Raw genomic sequence first — 20,933 nt, 5'->3', positions numbered from 1 at the left:
ATTAGAAAANAAAAAANAATAATATATATATATATATATATATATATATATATATAGACAGAAGAATTTTAGAAAGATGTACAAGATATACCTATTTTTTTTGGAAAGAATTGATTTAAATCTGATTTTTTTTCTGTAGTTCAGCGAGTAATCGTATCATCCATGCCAAAGATCATGCATCTATACAGTTGACTTTGGCTGACGTTGACCCAGAAACAGGTCGCATGACTGATACTCACAAGATGTATGCAATCTGTGGAGCAATTCGTCGAATGGTAAGTTTAATTAAGTTACTTATATATGTATATATTATATAATTAATTTCTCAATTTATATAATTAATTCCTTAAAATACTTCACATAATACAAAATTATACTATTTAATTGACGTAATATTTCTACAATAAATTTTAACATTGTCAATACATTGTGATATAAATTTGTATTAATCTCATGAAGTCTTGTCCTAATTTTATGTTCATAGGGAGAATCCGATGATTGTATCGTAAGATTGACGAAGAACGATGGATTATTATCTAAGAACTTTTAATCTAAATTATATGAGTCTATTTCCAATAAATTAAAAAAATATAAAACAGATTTGATTATTTTTTTAACTTACCATAATTCTCTATTTATACATAATATTAATTTATTACACAGTAATTTGAAAGATTTCCTGTCAGTGATCATACATCAAAAATAAAAAAATTTAATTAAAAAAATCAAATTAAAATTAATATAAATTTTCCTTCGATTGGATTATTATTGTTTAATAAATGTTTAAGTTAATTAGTTATTTTAATTTATTTTTATATCTTTTTTAAAGATAAATATATAATACATAATGTAGAAAAAACTTTACTGCGTATATTTTAATAGACATGAATTAATTAAAAACTGCTTTTTTCACTTTTAAATTCGAGAAAATTGATTCTTCATTGTGTTAATTTGTGTAATTTTAATGTTAATCATCACACGACAGAGGAAAAAATAAATAAACATTTATCACAGAAAAAAACATCTACCTTATTTTAATTATAAATTGAATTAATTAATAAATGAAATTAATTAAATAAATTGATTAACGAATTGATTAATGAATTGATTAAATAAATAACGATATTTTAAAAATGCGTTGCCTTTATTAATAAACATATGCGCACATGGATTTGCGTACAATAGTATACAACTTGTACTATCAATTATTTATTACATGTCATAATATCGGAAATGTTAAATGTATTATATATATTTAATATCCTAATAGTAATCGTAGAGAGAAATAAAAAATATTTAATCAATATTAATCTAAAAATCTTTGCTTTCGGAATAAAATTTATATTATTAATTTCAATAACGCAAATTAGTATTTATTGTTATCAATAATACTGATGTATTCCATATTTTTCGATTATTAATAAAAATGTCTTAGGCAAACACCAGGTTTCTGGGATTTTGATGCGCTGTTCTTAAGCGGAAAAAAACGATGTCCAGCCATTTCAGCCATTGGTCCATAATTTCGAAGAAATTGATTTTTTAAATAATTATTGTAATAATTTGAAAAATGTACTGTATAAATGAATGAAAATATTAATATTTTTATAAATTTTATTTAATATTATTAATTTTAATTAATTTTTGATTGTAATGAAATTTCATGAAATTACATATTAGTATTATAGATAATTAAACACACATTTATGAAATATTTATTATTATCGTCATCGTCGATCATGTTATTTACATGATAACGCATAAATAAGATTGTAATGAAAACTGTTACGGTTTCCGATGAAATTAAAAATTGGAAATTATGATTAGGAACAAGTGAGTCATATGTTTGTAATCTTCTTTTGATTAATATTAATCGATTTATTAATAATAATTGAAAACTAATCGTGTTTTATAGACGTACATTGTACGAATAATGAATATTTATACGTTCACGTGAATAATAATGACAATAACAATGATAATAATAAATATTCCATAAATGAATATTTAATTATTATCTACAATACTAATATGAAATTTCATGAAATTCATTACAATCAAAAAGTAATTAAAACTAATAACAATAAATAAAATTTATAAAAATACTGATATTTTCATTTATATAGTACGTATTTCAAATGATTAAAATAATTATTTAAAAAATCGATTTCTTGGGAAATTATGGGCCAATGAAATAGCCGGACATGTATCGTTTTTTTTCGCTTTTAAAGAATAGCTTTTAAAAAGCGCATCAAAAACCTTGATGCCATCATCTGATGTTCCCCTTGTCAGACAATTAATGTTAACAGCACATTAATTTTGAAAAAATATTAACTACTATATAATACTATATAATAAAATTTTTTTGGACGCTTTATCATCTATGTTTGTTAAATCAATACCGATATACGTCTACGTCAATCTCATATGAAAAGAATATATTTTTTTTAATATAAAAATTTGTAAAAATGATATGATTTCCTTTCATTTATCTAAATTTTAAAACGTTAAAATATTTTCGTACAATTATGATAATCGCTTAATAGAGAATTGTTTTAAAGTTGTTTCTCTTTCTGACAAATCCCCTTGCAGTCAAATATGGAGATGCCATTTGTTCGTATACTTCGATAGTTATGTCGCAACTCATGCTGTTTAAATATTCAGTTTAATTCAGATGAATCTGTAAAAAATGATAAATATATGAATATATATATCTTAGTAAATTAATTTGGAAAAATATTTTAATAACACTAATTACTTATGTTCAGGTATATAGTAATACATTAGCGGCGGTCCTGATTCTTGTAAGATTAAGTAAGATTTAAAAAATGATATTTTCGATTTCTATTATTATATTTAATATTCTGTTAATTATTACTGTGAAATTCGCAAAATGATAGATTAAGAATTTCCGATTTAATTTAACTTATATTATTTGGCTAGAAGTGTTATCCTTATTATTAGATATTTCGTATAATTCATAGAATTTAACTTTACGTGGTATAAACTTGTGTGATATAAAAAAAAATAATTACCAATATTATCGCTTGTTTCTTTTTTCCTTTGTTTGAGTGGCGGTGATTCATTCGAAGAATCTGACTTAGACGGATTCTGCGCTGAAGTACTTTGTCGTTCTCCACTTTGTCTTGATGGCAGAGTAAAGTTGATCGTATATTTATAATCAGCCCCAGAGTCTATCGAAATACTCGATTCACTTTGTTCTGATGGCTCAGTCGTAACGTCTATCGAAATACTCGATCCACTTTGTTCTGATGGTTCAGTTATAGCGTTTGTCGAAGTACTCGATCCACTTTGTTCTGATGGTTCAGTTATAGCGTTTGTCGAAGTACTCGATCCACTTTGTTCTGATGGTTCAGTTATAGCGTCTGTCGAAGTATTCGATCCAGGACTGTTTTTGTACATCATTTAAAAATACAAATTATTATGTATTTTTAAAAAATGTGTTTAAAAAATAAAAAATGTGATAAAATATTAAATATTTTAAATTACAAGCATGCACGTTAATCAACGAGAATAGGTTAAAATTGATTGAAATGAATTCAGATTTTCAGAAGTAAGCATTTATGAATGTTGAAATGAAACATTTTCAATTTCAATACATTTTTATTCATTTATAGAAATTGCATGAAATATTTTCATTCCTATGTTTTAATTTAAAAATATCAGCTTTTTTTTTAAGTGTACATTGCTCAAATCTAAATAGGAAAAGTAGTTTTTCACTCCGATTGAATCGAGTTGAATTCGAATAGATAAAATTTCAATTCATTTTTAATCCATTCCACGCTTACTGAGTTATAAGTAAATAGATAAATAATAATAGTAACATAAAAAACAATAAATATCACGTTTTTTAACATAATATAAAATATACTTATATTAGAAACTTGGAAAATTATTATATTATGTATAATTCTTAAATCTGTGTATATTATCTAATATAAGAAAAATAAATAATATTACTCATGTTCTTCCTGATTTTCAACTAATTGTCTGTCTGAACTTGTAATAATTTTATTTTTATGTTTTTGCTTTGCATTATATTCTAGCATCTTCCAATTCAGTTCACATAATTGACCAATTTGTAAATCTTTTTTCTTTTTTTTTCGTGGTTTAACATATTTATCACTAAAAAAATATTCTAATTATATTAATAGCAGCATACAGATTGAATTGTGTAAGAATTGTGTTTATTGAGATTATAATTATGTTTCTATTTTATTAATACTTATAATATTTTTTTATGGTTTAAGATTCCTTTAATACAGATAAAATAAATAATAAAAAATCATAATAAAATGTTTTATATTTATGTATGATAAAATAATAGCTAAAGAAATTGCTTTCCTATACAAAAACATCTATATGATCATCAGGGTATTTATACATATAACAATTTGTAATTTTGATTAAAAATATATGATTACAATTATTGATTTAGTTTTCGAATTGTTATGAATTTAAATTGGATAAAAACAATTAAAATAAAATTTATTTTCATCAATTTTGATAAATATAAAATGCTTTTTGTCTCACTATGAATGATATATCATCCAGTGCAAAAATAATGCAACCACTTTTCCTGAAGTGGTTTCCACGTTCATTCCCATATCCAAATTTGCCGAACATACGGTGCACCACGTTATGTTGTTTGTTATTCTGTATCCTTCTAGTATTTTGTCTATTTTTTTATATATGTAATTTAATTTCCCGTGATATATTTCAAAATGGTTTCGTACAAGATAGAAACACCTTTTATTATAAATTTTATCCTTAACAATGATATTACATTTTAAACATTTTAGCCGTTCATCCTGTACAGGCCTTATATAATATTTTTCCAGTAATTCATCAATTTTTCTAAGATTTTTTTCTTTTTCTTTGTGCGCCATATCTTTTTGAATATCTATATTATTCGCTGCCTGTTCCGTTATTTGTTTTATATATTGCTCATAAAACCATTGTTGTATTTGTGGATGTAATTCCTCTAGTTGTTCTGTAGTATTTCTATAAAAATCATCGTAATACATTATGTAAAAGTGAATTAATTTTAATTTTTTATCATATTGAATAATGTTTTTGTATATAAATAATATAAGTTATATTTGTATTGGAAAATTAATATATAATTTTGAAATTTCTCTCTCTCTCTCTCTCTCTCTCTCTCTTCTCTCTCTGCGCGTGTGTGTGTCGTACTATATAATATAAGAAAAATAAAGTTACTCATCACGGTCGCTACTTTGTTGCCCTTGATCGTCCCTTCCAGAATTTTCCAACATATCGTCTAATTCTTCTTCTGTATTTAGTTTTCGTCTAAATTCTTCTCGTAGATGTTCCTCTTGTTTTATTTGATCATCTGAAGATATCCTGCGTCATTAAGAGAAAAATATTTTAATTATATCAACAAGATGAATATCATATATGATAGAATGCATTTTGCTGCAAGCTAAACAATTTTGATGAAAAAACGAAATATCTGGTTATCATAATATGTAATTCTAGTCGTAATATTGCCTTTTGACAAATAGAAAAAATACTGTTTTACCCAATATGTATGTGCCAGTGTTTAAGTAAAATAATCAGCTGTTCTTCAACGTTTAATAGCAAAGCTTTCACTTCGAATACGTCTTTACAGTTGAAGCACACCAATATGTTACTCATTATGATGTACTGATCCAATATATCACGTACTATTTTTATATCTATTATTTCTTTATATGTCAGAGAAAACAGTCCATGATATAATTCCCAATGATTTCTTATAATATGAGTACGGCCATCAAACATTTTTCTTAAACAACATATACATATTTTCTCCGAATTTGTTATTTCCCATATTTTAAATGTTATTATTATTTTAATATACTCTACACAGTCAACGACTTCTTCTATTATCTTGTCAAAGTTTCTTAATTTTTCTATTTCTGCTGATGTGAACTCAAAGTAGTGTCTGATTTTTCCTGCATCAGGTAACCGAAATTCTTTTTTAATAATGTTCTTATCTTCTTCTTGTTGAAGTTGTTCTAATTGATATACTTCATCTAATTGCATCATTCTGTGAAAATCCGTAACATTGTATAATATGAATTAATTTTGATTTTGTATCAGCAAATTACATTTACACTTTCAGTACTATCTCATTTTTAAATGACATCACATCGCGTAATAATCATCGGTGACCGACACAGAATGCATTAAAAAATTATTAATCATATTAATTATAATATCGATTCGTTATTTTTTAATATTGTTATTTTAATATTGTTATTTTATAATATTAAAGTAAGATAATAATTAGATTTAAAAAAAAATTAATAATTATTTAAATCAATAATTAATAATTCTTTTATAACTAATATTAATTGTAACAATCACAATATTAAAATACAAAACTTTTTGAAAATCCTGTGACATCACTTATAAATTTAGATTCCTGAGATAATTTTGAACGAAAAATCTAATACTAAAATGTTGAGATTACAATAGTTTTTAAAATGTAGCATTCAAAATTAGCGAATCATACTGCCTAATAAGTTTGATAAAATAATCGCTAAATTAAGGAAATTGTGCCGAACATAATTTCTCTATGTAAGAATACTTCTATACAGGGCATTCCGTTATTAATTATTAATTAATTAATATTTCTGAGAGTCAAAGAGAATGGAATTTTAAACTAGTTAAACTAAAAGTTTCTTTCCCAATTTTCTCAGATTATTATTTCTCTATTATTTATTTATTCATTTATCGATTTATTTATTTATTTATTTATAAAAATGAAAAATTAAAATAAAATTGTATTCGAGAGAATACAATTTTATTTTGTATACAATGTATAGCGCCAGGAGTTTCATAGTATACTATGCTTCTTCTACATATTCCTCTGAGTGTTTGATTGTTCAATTTAATCGTTAATAACTAAATAATTATAGTAAAGCCAAAATTGGAAATTAATTTTTAATTAGTTCAAAATTCTATTCTTCTTTACTTCCAGAAATATTTGTCTGTATACTTTATAATGTTAAAAGATTATGTATATAATAACAGTTTGTAATTTTATGAAGATATGTGTGTTACATTTCTAATAGTAATATCATCTCTATTTTTGGGTTATAATTAAAACAAATAAAACAAAATCGACAAAAAAAAATTCATATCATACTTAAAATGCATGGCCCAATGAGTTTTTAATGTATTGAGTGTTTCTTCAGTCTGTAATTCCAAATTGCTTAAGTTTACCTTCTTCTTACAAATTAGACACTGCGCCTTATCGCTTGTTATGAAGTAATTATTCAACAAAATATGTTGTGCTGTCATGTTTTGTCTTATTACATTTTTATATATACTTGATCTGTTCCCGTGATATATTTCCAAATGATTTTGTAAGAGGTGCACACCACGAAAAAATACAATTTGTAATTTACACATTTGTTCTTTACATACTCCAACGTAACACTGTATTATTTCAAATTTTTCCTTTAATTCTGTACATCTTGAATGGCCATCTAATTCTGTTAATCCATGATAGTCGTATAAGTGTTTTATAAATTTTCTTGTGTAATTCTTCTCACTTTTTATAAAATCTTTGTCGCAATATGCACATGTTATTATTGAAAAATAAACAAGAGCTTCTTTTTCTTTGCAATGCCTCTCTAACCACTCTCGACAATAGACCGTCATTTTTGTTTCGTTCGTTCTATACCGCGGATCACTTAATATTAAATGTATTTGAAAAATCATTTATCTTTTCAAAACTGATTATAGAAGGTCGAAGAATATTGAAAGTAAATCTTGTACAAGAAGTAAATATTGACATGTAATATACATGACTAATATATATGTTCTGTCTATAACTGATAACACATTCGTATTATAAACGAGATTGGATTGAAATAGATTGAAATATATTTAAATTTTCAGAAATATGTGCATATTCACGAACATTAATAGAAGAATAAATCCTTAATCTAATTATATTTTTATTCGTTCATAGGAATTGCATGAAGCACGATTCTATACCATTCAAAAAATAATATTTTATAATTTTTTCTGTGCATTGAATATTGCTCAATTCAAATTTCTGAATAAGAAATGCAGTTTCTTAATCGAACTAAATACAGTTGAATCCAATATGAACTACGTTCAAATTAGTTTTAATTTTTCGAGTAGCATGAAGAATGAGTAATTAAATATTAATTAAATATTTATATATCAATAATTTAATTTTCTGAAAAAATTTATGTTGCATCATTATTAAAATGAATATAAGAAATATGCGTAAGATTATCTTATAAAAAATAGATAGGCTAGTAAAAGAAAGAGAAAATATAATCAATATAAATTTTACAATTAATCATGTAATCATTACTTAATAATGATGTAAGTTTTTGAAACATTAATTGAATGTATATTCCATTTTTTTAAGTAACAGATATTTCTTACAGATAATTATCAATTTTGAATAATCTCTTTAAAACCCAGAATGTTAATTAAAATATATATAAATAACTTTAATCATTCTAGCATTTAAAAAGAAATAAATTGTTGTTTGCAAGTGTATAATATTATATATGACATTTATTATGTATTTTATACATACAATTACAGGTATGAAATATCTTTATATACACGTATAATACATTGATACAATAAGGTTCCTCCATATATAGATGCCATAGTACCGCTCCGCGAATTGCGCTCGTAAAATTATGTTCGTGTGAATACTCTTCAGTTATATAAAAATAAAAACTATTATTAAAGTGTATATATAATCATTTTGTGCCATGTACAATTGGGCTATTCTAAATAAATTTTTATCAATCAAAAAGAAAAAACTATCTCTTACATTAAAAACCATCCTTACCTAGACTAGGAAGAAATTATCTAACGTTTTAGTGTCAGTTACGAATAGTAGATCTTTTCAAGAAAATAAATGAATTGATACTTTTAGGCAATGTCGTGTACTATGCAACTTGTTGTTATTGTTAGTCTAAGGCTTTTTAATTTATTTCGTACCATGATTGTGGAACTTTGAAACTGTGAATTCTTAAAAAAACTATTTTTTAATTAATCTCTTTCTTTTTCTCACAATAAGTTATCCTTATAATTTATATATATATATACTGGAAAATCAAATTCTTTAATATTTTGAAACTTTTATGAATGAACCAGCTAATAAGAAATTTGTATTATTGGAAGGCAATGATCAAAGTTATTAAATAATACTGCATATCAAAATTGCATCTCATTTGAATATATAGATGCATATTATATATTAGCTTTTGCATCATTTATATTATTTATAAATATTTTTTACGTATAATTCTATATATTTTTTATATGTATACTTCTATATTTGCTTTAAAAAATTGATTCTGCACATTCTGAATTGATATTACGGTCAAATAAATTACAAAAAAATATTTTGCCAATTACTTCTGTTTAAGATAATATGGTTATTTCATATAAATATTTCATATATAGTTACAAATTAAATTTTACTAGAAAATGCCATCGATATGAACATAAAGATACTATAATATAACATCAACCAAAAATTAATTTTAACTTTAGAGACTTCACTTCTGTTTATAAATTTCTAAAGGTATAAGATCTTCAATTCTATATTCAATATTTTAACTTCCTTCTTATAATATTTCAGAAAATAATACTTGAGGAATATGTAACATTTGTATATACAATAATAATGTTTAATATAAAGCAAAAGTGAAAAATAAAATAATGAGTTTATACGTAAATAACTTTCGACATACAGTCGAGATTTGTTATTACACATGTTGGATTTCTCGTAATTTTGATATATCTGTATGGTGTCATGTATATCTGCGAAAAACAATTGAAAAAGACATTTCCAAACAAATCTAGATAGGGTCATTTTATTAGTCGCTCTTTAGAAATATTCATGCGTTGTGTTAATTAAATATTAAATGTTAGATATTTGTTAGATTTCGAAAATTCATATTGTCTATACATGAATAATTTTAAAGCAATCGAATCGATTTCAGATTTTTATCCTGAGCATTTACTATTATATATTTGCACTATTATATATTTGCAACGATTGATAAGATAGGCCAACATATTAAACATATGTTATGTCATTAAGAAATTCTCAAAAATTAATGATACAATTATATTATTGTTAATATTATAATAAACTACATTAAAAAAATAATTGTATTGTATATTTTTTAATATAATAGATTGGAATACAACTAGAAGTGTATCTATCTTATAAAAAAATTGTAATCTACTAAAACCAATGCAGTATGTATCTCAGTCGCAAAGAATATTTATAGGAATATTTATAGGAAAAATTTAGAAAATAAGAATTATAAAAATCTTGACACGACTTATCATATTGTAATAAATGAATATGTACTGTATAGCTATCATATTGCACGTATTGCCATTCATGCAATTGCGTTTTTTTAAGTTAAAAATTCGCATTCTCCAATAATAATAATATATAAATTCCTTTTATGCAATTCTCGATTTTCTCCTTCGTCAATTTATCTAAGCCAGCCATGCATAAAAATAGACATATAATAATATTTTTATTTCTTATATATTAATCACCGTGTGTCATCCATTTAGAGTGGGTGTGTCTGATAAGGAATGAACACGATTGAATCTACGATTTTTCAATGTTGTCATAGCTTCCATGAGATCGGTTCGTTTACTGAAGAAGTCAACTATTGCTTGACCAGTTAAAGCAGATGCCAAAAATTGCTCGACGGTAATCGACCAATCGGGATCGGCGGAGGACGTTGTACTCGATGGATTTCCATTACGATCGGGTGACTAAGAAGAAGGACATATCAAGTTTATAAATTTACTGCTATAATAAAGAATATCGATTGTTAGTACAAATAAAAATATATACCCTTTCGACAACTGAAGAAACTTGTTGAGCTGCAGAAGCAGCTAAAAGTAAACTATCTTCAGATTCTTCTTTTTCTATATAGAATTTCTTGCCAACGTCTCCTAATTGGAGTAGAAGTGTACCTATGATTAAGGTATTATTTTATTTAATTATAATTAAAGATTACTACAATATAAAATTTTTGAATACAGTAATATAAACGTTACCTATAGAAGCGATACAATGATATGTTTCCTGTTCTTCAGGTTGAGCAGGAAACATGTCGTAAAGAGTTTTCCATAATGCTATAAAATGTCCTTGAGACATTTTTGGCACAATTTTAAGATCCAATGGACTGTCTTTTGACGCTATCATTGAACGTAAACTACCCATACTCTGAACTTCCCATGATTGATCACCTGGTTGGCTATTCAAGCTTGTAGATCGTGATAAAGTGCCTACAGTTGGTTCTTCGGCTATGCTAATTGGCATTTCCAAGGAAGCTACGCTTTGCTCCATGTTATCAAAGAAATCCGTAGCTTCTGCCGCCACTTCGGCTCCATCTAACCAATTTATATAGTGATGTAACATAAAGAGACATATATAAATACGATTTTCATATATATAGCTGAATATCTACCTGCTGAATGTGTTGGAGATTCAAAGTCGGCAGGCGTAAGAAGTGGCGGTAAATGCAACGTATATAATAACTTTAATCTTTGCGTCAAATCAGCTGTTGCTGTCATCCCTATGGCCTGCACTAGTTCTCGGAAGTTTAACAAACCGTCACGATTACGGTCCATTAACTAAAACATTTTTTAATTAAAATAATTATATAATTAATGTTGTTTTCGTTTATAATCAGTTCTTATAAAATATGATTTTTTTAAATTTAATTTTACTATGCACAATTTTATAATGTATATTAATCAAACTAAGATTAATTTATTTATAAAGACCGAACTTACACGAAATAGTCGCGCAGAAAGAGATTCAGCTTGAGTGCATTTTCCCCACGGAGACAGACCACCAAATAATATTCTAAATAAGTCAAAATCTACTTTATATGCTTCGTACGGCGGTTGGGTAGGATCATAACGATCAGGTTCGGATTTTCGTTGGCTCATTAGCTCTTCTCTCACTAAACTTAACAATTCCTATATACATACCACATATAATTAAAATATTTATAATTTTCTTTTATGATTTGTCTATATGAAAACTATTCTAAAATACCTGCAACTCTTCCATTTTCATATATTTATCAACAATAACGCTTCTAATTACGTTTTTTTCAATTCCATCTTCGAGGCTTTGAACTACTCTCAATCTATGCTTCAGGCGCAATCTTTCTATGCCACCAATTGTTAAAGATCCATATCTTGAATACGCTTCATAAATTAATGTTTGAACAGATATACTCTACAATAGCAAATATATTTCAGCTACAATAGTCGAAGATTAAATACATGAAATGATCAGAAGATATGTATATTCTTACTTTATTGAGTAATGTACTATCAACTGGTTTAGGAAATATTGGACCTTCATCGTTATAAACGCCACCAAGGTAATCTGTCAATAATTGCATGGCTTCTCCGTCATCGCGACAATTAAGTAACTTGTCTTGATTCCATTCCAATACAGTCAATGCTATCTGATAAAGCAGAATAGATTTATTTATTATAAATATCTCATATCTATTATATGTAACAAGTAATTTGATTAAATCAAAAAATGTTAATGACTTTAAATAAAATACAATAAATTTGTTAAGAAAAATTTCTCAAAATTAAAAGAAAATTTATGTTAAATTAAATTTATTTATATAATATAATTTAATTTATACAATAAGAACTTTCCATACAATAATCTTTAAAATTTATTAAGAATTATTTTTGTTGAAAGATCTCATTAATTGAAAAAACAATTGAAAATAAAGCTACTATATTTAGTTTGTTACCTGAAAAATAACTTTTGCCCCATCGTAGAAGAAACAGTCCATAATATTTACAGCGCTACTGGTTGGCATAACACTCAAGAATATAGTTAAAAACCAAGATAATGAGATAACTTTAATTAAGCCAAGCTCCTGTAACTTGGCATGTAACACTGGCAAATGTTCGGCTGCCAGTTCCTCTAAAAGACCTTGGTCAACGAGAGCACCGACCACTCTACGATCATAGTAATCAGGCAGTAATGATTCACAAACATTACATAACTGCCAGAACGCTGATTCTTCAGAGCAATAAATTAGTAGAACTGACGCTACTATATTCATTGCCTGACAATAACCTGTAAGAATATTTATGAATAATTTCATTTATATTAACGTGATGCTGTTAAAAATAAGCATGATTTTAATTATTTATTTTTAGATGAATATTAATTATATATTTTTAACACATTTAAAATTGTCGGCTTTTGATAAATAGATATTCAATAAAATGATATAACAAAAAATTGTATTTATTATAATTAAAAAAATTCGATTAGTAAGAATTTCAAATAGCTATGTTACAAACAAAAAAGATTATTAGACTTGCCTATCTGAGGATTTCGCCATGCATAGGCAGATAGTACCCTTCGTAACGCACTGATTCCAGTATCCGATTGAAAAGCCGGATGTTCCGGTAACGATCTATGCAAATCCCTTTCGATTTCCTCGTTTGCTTGACATGATTTACCAAGAGATTGTTCGACTAATGATTTATACAAATCTGGATTCATTGCCTTCTCATTTAAAGCACCTAGACACAATATTATTTTATGTATTAAATCTCAATATTATTTATGATTGTATGTATCATTTATATATATTACCAGAAAAGGTGAGCCAAACTTCTCCTCTGAGAGATTGAGGTATTCCTTGAATAACGAGTTTCGTAGTTTCCGTAGTTCTGTACATAGTAATTCCTCTCCCATATTCTGCAAAATGAAGTTCCCATTGCTTTTCTTTAGCTTCTTGTTTCAACGCGGCTTCGGGAGTCAATGGGGCCTTGAAAAGTATCATCAGTGGCGGTTGTGGTTTCCATTGTTCTGTAAGCTTTATTTCCTCGCAATTGTTACTCATATTCGGCAAACATACATTCTCTCTCGTTCTATAACAAGATTACAATTTATTGTTATTGCATATATTATATTCTACTAGAAAATATAACGCAAACATACATATAATTAAGTTTAGACTTTGACAAGAGCTCAGAGATTTTTTGCACCACGAAATCTCTATCATGTATTTGGGCGAATAGAAATGATGAACGCGCCGTTGTGATTAATATTGACTTATCTGCTCCTGTGCTGGACTGATTTTCCGCCGATTCAACGAGTGTTACTTCTCTTAGAGGTATAACTAAACTGACTTGTCTTCTTACCTAAATAGATACAAGTAATAAATAAATTTTACACACATTTAAGGAATTCATTAGTTTTAATATAATATTATGCTTACCCTACTTTCAAAACAAAGATAATTTTGAGATAAGTATATCTTTCCCCAAACGTATCTTTTATTGTATGGAGTCCATAAAGTAGCATCAATGCTACCATCTAATTTCTCGGTTCCTGGCAATCTAAATTGAAGCCTGTATGTTTCTGAATGTGCTCGTGCATCCAAATCTCTCTTCAAGAAAGATGGCTTCTTAGGTACATTTTTGCTAAATTAAAAATTAATTTAGTGTTTATTTCTGCATAATTTTCTAAAAAATAATATAATCATATATCAATATACCTTAATTTATTCAATAAGTCTCTATCCTCATTAAATCCACTTTTTTCATCAATAAGTCTATAAAAAAGTGAAAAAATCATTTTGTGATAAATTAATACATAAAATGCAAAAATATTCTTTAAATATCTTCTATATGCTATATTTTAGTAAACTTTAGTACCTTTTCATAGCAATATTGGTCAGTTGTTCCATTAACGAATATGTTTCTGATTTGTGTATAAACATAGAAAAATAATGCTATAACACAAATGAAAAAATTAAATGTTAAGAATTGATTGAAATATATGAAATGTATCATGACATGTGTCGATAATAATAATACATAGAAACGTACGTGTACACATTAACATATACCTCTTTATTGTCACGTGTTACAACACGTATACTATCTGGAACTATAAGAGAATTAGTTTTGTTCAATTCCGTAATGTCTGTCCATCTTATGGTCAATTTCGTTTCTCTCGCCAGTATATAGGCATAAAAGCACATGTGGTTTACAGATAAATAGAGCCATCCTTGTCTAGGTAATCGTGATTTCCAGTAACTAAAAAAAAAACAGCCATCTTATGATTATTTTCTTAAATGTATTTAATATTATATTTTTATGTAATCTTTATATATTTAAATTTTAAAAACCTGCATGAATAATAATTGACCAATTTGTCCTCTTTGGGTATATTGAACAATTGGTGAAATTTAAAAGACACAGTTTTAAAAGACTCTGGGTCTTCTTCTGTAATATCAACATTTAATTAAAGCATAAATGTTTCATAAATGTTTTTACAATGTAAATAATGATTAATAATTCTACCATCTGCAAACTGAGAATCCGGGATGCTATTTGCTATTATAGATTGAATTTTGCAGCAAACGAATTCCGTTATCTCCTCCTCGGTATCGAACGACGTAAGCGTAGCCATTAAATTCGAGTGGAGCCATTCCCAATCCTGCAAAATTTCCTCGCGAGTCAAGGAACATGCCACTTCTGTAAGTTTCAAATGTAAAAGGACACATTACAAATTTAAACTCTACTTCAGAGATTTAATTAATATAAAACCTAATAAGCCTTGTAATTTTTTTCAGATTGTAGTTGCATAAAATTGTAGGTGAAAGCATTGAATAACATTCTTATGTTCCCTTGGCATTTGTCGTACACAGCTGACAATTATTTATGCTAATATGCACTGTTATCAGTTAGTGTGCTACTATCACTACTATTAAAGCAATACTCACACATATATTCATTGTCCTTGGCTTTACATCTTTTTAAATGCATAATATGAGCAAGAAAATTAATATGTAATAATTATAATAAGCATAATTGCATAATTTAATTAAATGTATATATCTGTAGATAAAAATGATTTCCAATTCGCTTTTTTCTCCTTTCTTTTCTTTCTTTCTTTAAAAAATATATATGTATATATTTTACATTCTATATATATGTATATATATATCTTATATTAGAATCTTAAATTATTTCAATTATAATCCAATACCCCAATAAACTTCCGATGATGGCGTCTGATGAAGAATTCTAAAGGGTGGTGGTTTGGTATCGAAAACACTGTCCAATGTACCCACTAATATGGAGGTAAGACCTTTCGTTTTTCCATGTCCTTTACGACGTTGCAGAACGAAATATACAGTCGCTTGTTCAGTAATCCTATATTATAAAACGATACAACAGAATTATACATATTATAAATATCTAGAAAGAAAATATTTTTCAAAATAAATAATTTTTGAATAATTAAAATAGTTCTTCAACAAATATATAATAAACATAAATATAAAATAATAATATAAATTTAAAATAACATCAAAAATTCAGTAAATAGACTCAAATATGATAAATTCAACTAAAAAAAAATTGAAGAAAATATATTTGTTTAATTTAAATATAAATAAAAAGTTTGAAAAATTAAAGAAATATGAATTATTTTATCGCTAAGATTTTTCATAAATTGCCATTATCAATATCTTTTTCCTTTAATATTTATTGTTATTTCTAGCCATTATTGTGTATATTGAAAGCATGTCAAATTAGCGTCAAAGAATCCTCGCTTATCGTGTCACTGATATCACGATCGCCGCTTATCGAACCTGACCAGACATTCGCGTCGTATTTTTGTATACATTTTACTAGGCGTTTTCGCGTTCGTTATATACTGTACGTTGCTTAACGCGTTAACAACGGTAATTTTGTCGCGTTATGACGTTGGTACTGATAAACGCTATTCCGCAGTTGAAATGACGCGATGTCAAGAAATTGTTATTGAAATCGCGGCGCGATAAAGACCATGATGGAATCACCGTAACGATAAAGTCACCTCCCGCAGTCGAGAGAACGGCACTTCCTCGTCAGCTGTCTCCGACACGAATGTAAACATTCCGCGCGACCGACTGCGACTTGACAAATGACGAGTCGTCTTCGAGACCGGTTGCGACCGCTGGAATTGGAGTTCAATTCATCGCGGTGTAGCATCTCGGAAATCATCGTCGTCAATCGATGACAACAAGAAGCCTTGTTCTTTTCGGCTGAACTTCTTCACTTGAAGAAAGGAGGAAAACTGATCCGTGCAAGAGACAGCATTTGAAAACATTACCCCGAGTGCCTCCAAATATTATTTTATCCTATCATTTAACAACGAAGATAAAGTGATATACTAGTATTTTTTCGCTCAAGGAGTTCAGCTAAAAGGAATACAAACGTTGTTAGGCGCGATTTTACCAGAATGCATTGGCGAGCAGCACTTCTTGCGGCTTCACCCACATCTCGATCGTCGTGCACACCGCGCGAGGTACATATGGCACTGACACAGAACGACGACGATGACAACGACGACGAAGACAACGTCGCACGCACACAAGCAGTCCTCTCCGAGGAACTGCCGCGAAAATGCCGACGGTGGAGCAAGGAGAGAAGAAAAATTAAAGCAATATACTCGCGACAGATAAACACCGACCGCGACGGCGAAACGATCAGCTGCGACTCTTCGTGAGGGATACACGCTCGCCACGCCATGCGGAACGAATGTCACTAAAGAGATATCGTTACTGGCGATCGATATTGTAATTTCTTTCTCTATATACTCGACATATCTCGACGACGATCAATGACGATCCGAGATCTGTCTGAATTTTTAGGACGAGACTTTACTTAAGAGTGATTTTGATTATTAACACGACAGCGGTACAAATAATTTGGAAATATTAGAGGATAATAATCCACTGTTTTTACATATGAAAACGCAAGTGAAAACATTTATATTATCATAATTACATATTTTTTAAGAAGCAATAACCGCATATCGTATGATTTTAACTTGCTAATAGTTAGTATAGTGTCTATGATTCTGAATATTTCTGACAGATTTAATTTAATCCTAGCAATTTTGATTGACTATTATAACACAACAAAGATGTAAATAATTTGATAAGGTTAGAAAATAATAAACCACTGTTTTTTTTTATATGAAAACGTTTATATCTGTTATTTCACACTTGTATATTTTTAGGAGGTACCGACTGCAAATTATATGGTTCTAAGTTGCTAATAGTTAGTCTATGTTGGATATCTCTAATAGATTTAATTCAATTCTAGTGGAAATCTCTAATTGTTGAAGAAATCAAGTGCTGAACAAGAAAACAAAAGATATAAAGTAATGCTTTCGACATTTCCATGGATGCTTTGTATACAGAAGCTATGTATTTCGTAAATTATCTCTAGTTCTATTACAATATCAACATTTCGTCAATATTGAAATTTATATATTATATACATTAGGGCAAGGGGATCTTATATCGTAATTTTGTTTTTCTTCTTCAGATTGAGATTTTAAATTATAGTATTCAGTATTGAATTGTAGTATTCATAGTCTGTAGCCTGTATAATAATGTGATTAATGATAGCAATAAGATTAGGAGCAATATAAAATTCGGTAAGGTATTTAAAAAATCCACAATGCAAAGGTAGCGGAAAACTTGTAGAAAATTTATAATCTTGTTAATTTTATGAATTTACATTATCCTGGTTTGATTGATCTGTTCCTCTGAAGAATTACTTTTGTTATATTTTTTAAGAATAGGAGGAAAAGAGGATGAAGTCTAGAGGTTGACATTCATTGAATCTAGACACAGAGATAACTCGCAAAATGCACAGCTACTGTATAAAAGATAAATTTAATACTGAAAGCATATTAATGTTGAATTATTTTGACAGAATGGAATGTTTGGAAAGAGTTAATCATCCAGGATCATGGGTGAAGGAAAAATATCAGGAGGTTCAGCAATTATTGGAACGTGAGGCAAAGAGCGATCCAAATAAGCTTTACGAGAAAAAATCTAAAGCTGTGGAGATTCTAATGGAGATACTGGAAGCACTTACGCACTGTAAAGAAACTCTCTGCACTGTGGCAGCTGCGATAACTTATTTGAACATAGGTATATTACGAGCTGACATGGAAGATACAGGATTTGCTACTGAATGTTATAAAAAATGTATTGACTTGTTGGAAGACAGCAAATTGACATCTGAAGGCATTTTACCAGCTATAAGCGGAAATAATCAATTAGGACTAATTTATGCGCAACGAGGTTCATATGAGGAAGCTAAAGACTTTCTAAAGCAAGCGGAAGACTTATATATTAAGTTTATAGAAGATATTAGACTCGATCCTGTTCATATGGTATCCATTATGGGTATTGAGGAGATAGAAGGAAATCTGTGCGCAAAAAGTATTCTCGAGAAACTTCACACATTGACTCTATATTATTTAGCACAAGTCTGTCGCGAGTTAGATGATAAGTGTAATTTTGCTCTGTATTGTCACAGAACATTGAGCAAGCAATTAAGTCAAAATAAAATAACGCAAGATCTAGATTATGTCGATTGGGCTTTAAATGCCGCAGCAATATCTCAATATTTCATAGAACAAGACAAATTTCCACAAGCGAGGCATCATCTAGCTGCAGCGTCCTGTATATTGGAGAAATACTCTGAAATCTTGAAGGCAAAAGGCACTAAGGAAACCAGTGAGATCATTGCTGCGCAATACGAAAATTATGATCATGGATCAGCAAATATCGCTAGATGTTGGGCGAAGTACGGTATTGCTCTCCTGGGAGCATCTAAAGAAAGATTAATGAAAAAGGCCGAGGAAGAGGATCAGGATTCAAAGCCTGCAAAAGTTGTTGATGAAGTTTATAAATATTCTCAGATTGAAACCATGGAGGATCCAAGATTTGTAGATCTAGAACCAGAATTAGAATCGATCACCAATGAAGTTACAGATATGTATTTATTGGATTTTAATGATGCTAGACCAGTGTTCTTGAATGTTCGGAAATGGTTGGATAAGGCGAAGGAATATTACACTTTCGAGAATCACGCGTCGGATTATGCCTGGATTATCCAAGATCTTTCTCAAGCGTACAAATATTTGGCGTTCTTCGAAGACAATGAAGACAGACAGGCGAGAATGCACAAACGACGGATAGACATTCTGGAGGAAGTAATTGAGGGATTGTGTTCGCGGTTTTACCGAATTGTCTGTAGGGAAATTTGGATTGAGCTGGCGGAAACGTATTCCGAGATCCTGGACTTGAAAATTGATCGTTTGCAAGCATCCAATGAAAGGCCGACGGTGCATGTGATAACAAAGATCGAGCGTTTGGCGAGAAGCAGCATAAAGCACTATCAGTCATACTTGAATTCTTTAGAGATGAGTAAATCTGAAAATGGAGTCGAATCCTTCTCGGACGACTTGCTGTATCCAGCGTTGTATACTTACTTCCATGTGGGAAGATTGTATAATAAGATTATAACTTCTGACGTACAACAAAAAATAGAAAATATGCAGAATAGCGTTGATGCTTACAGTTTTGTTGTTAATTATTACGATAAGCATCCTGAAAAGCAGAAGAAGTTAGAAAAATACGAATTTATAAAATTGTCTAAAGAATTTGTCACATTGCTGCCGCTTACAATAGATAGATTAAAACAGCAACAGATAAATCAATAATGCTATTTCTCTCTCTTTTTCATTTCCGTGACAATGTTGAATGATATTTTGTTGTATTTTTCTCTCTGTGCAGCAGACGGTTTTTGTACAAGGGAATACAGAAATCTACATCTGCAAAGCATATATTTATGTATCACGTGTATTTAAAATAAATGCTTTCTTATGTATTTGCGATCAGCTCATTCCTTATATTTGTACACTTATATTTGTATATATATATATATATATATATATATATATATATATATATATTATATATATATCTATATACTAATTATAT

The 20,933-nt window shown here is 28.2% G+C and overlaps 4 protein-coding genes across 4 annotated transcripts in view; 2 read left to right on the top strand and 2 right to left on the bottom strand.

Annotated features, from left to right (window-relative positions):
• LOC105618296 (40S ribosomal protein S21) overlaps window positions 1-598 on the top strand; it is a 1,336-nt gene extending 738 nt beyond the window's left edge. The window contains exons 3-4 of the mRNA XM_012199837.1: window positions 140-275; window positions 485-598. Of these exons, the coding sequence (XP_012055227.1) occupies window positions 140-275; window positions 485-550 (202 nt within the window). The 3' untranslated portion in view covers window positions 551-598. The remainder of the gene's footprint in view (window positions 1-139; window positions 276-484) is intronic.
• A 2,059-nt stretch (window positions 599-2,657) lies between these two features.
• Window positions 2,658-7,692, bottom strand: LOC105618426. Its single transcript, XM_012199967.1, has 6 exons — window positions 7,175-7,692; window positions 5,561-6,070; window positions 5,239-5,382; window positions 3,382-3,406; window positions 3,033-3,225; window positions 2,658-2,677 (listed from the first exon to the last, which is right to left on the bottom strand). The coding sequence occupies exons 1-6, from the start codon at window positions 7,690-7,692 to the stop codon at window positions 2,658-2,660; spliced, it is 1,410 nt and encodes a 469-aa protein (XP_012055357.1).
• Window positions 7,693-10,617: 2,925 nt separating this feature from the next.
• Window positions 10,618-17,405, bottom strand: LOC105618295 (TBC1 domain family member 9). Its single transcript, XM_012199835.1, has 19 exons — window positions 17,362-17,405; window positions 16,127-16,293; window positions 15,439-15,612; window positions 15,264-15,360; window positions 14,982-15,171; window positions 14,788-14,864; window positions 14,628-14,684; window positions 14,349-14,553; window positions 14,069-14,271; window positions 13,721-13,998; window positions 13,444-13,647; window positions 12,861-13,192; window positions 12,399-12,554; window positions 12,134-12,319; window positions 11,866-12,054; window positions 11,538-11,703; window positions 11,125-11,460; window positions 10,919-11,040; window positions 10,618-10,836 (listed from the first exon to the last, which is right to left on the bottom strand). Exons 1-19 carry the CDS (start codon window positions 17,403-17,405, stop codon window positions 10,618-10,620), a joined length of 3,402 nt encoding a protein of 1,133 aa, XP_012055225.1.
• A 1,448-nt stretch (window positions 17,406-18,853) lies between these two features.
• On the top strand, window positions 18,854-20,653 carry LOC105618425 (KIF1-binding protein homolog). Its single transcript, XM_012199966.1, has one exon. The coding sequence runs from the start codon at window positions 18,854-18,856 to the stop codon at window positions 20,651-20,653; it is 1,800 nt and encodes a 599-aa protein (XP_012055356.1).
• The last annotated feature ends 280 nt before the right edge of the window (window positions 20,654-20,933 follow it).

The sequence above is a fragment of the Atta cephalotes genome, assembly GCF_000143395.1.
Source record: "Atta cephalotes unplaced genomic scaffold scaffold00016, whole genome shotgun sequence".
Classification (NCBI taxonomy): Eukaryota; Metazoa; Arthropoda; class Insecta; order Hymenoptera; family Formicidae; genus Atta; species Atta cephalotes.
Note: the sequence above shows the minus strand (reverse complement) of the source record. Positions and strands in the feature narration are given on the sequence as shown.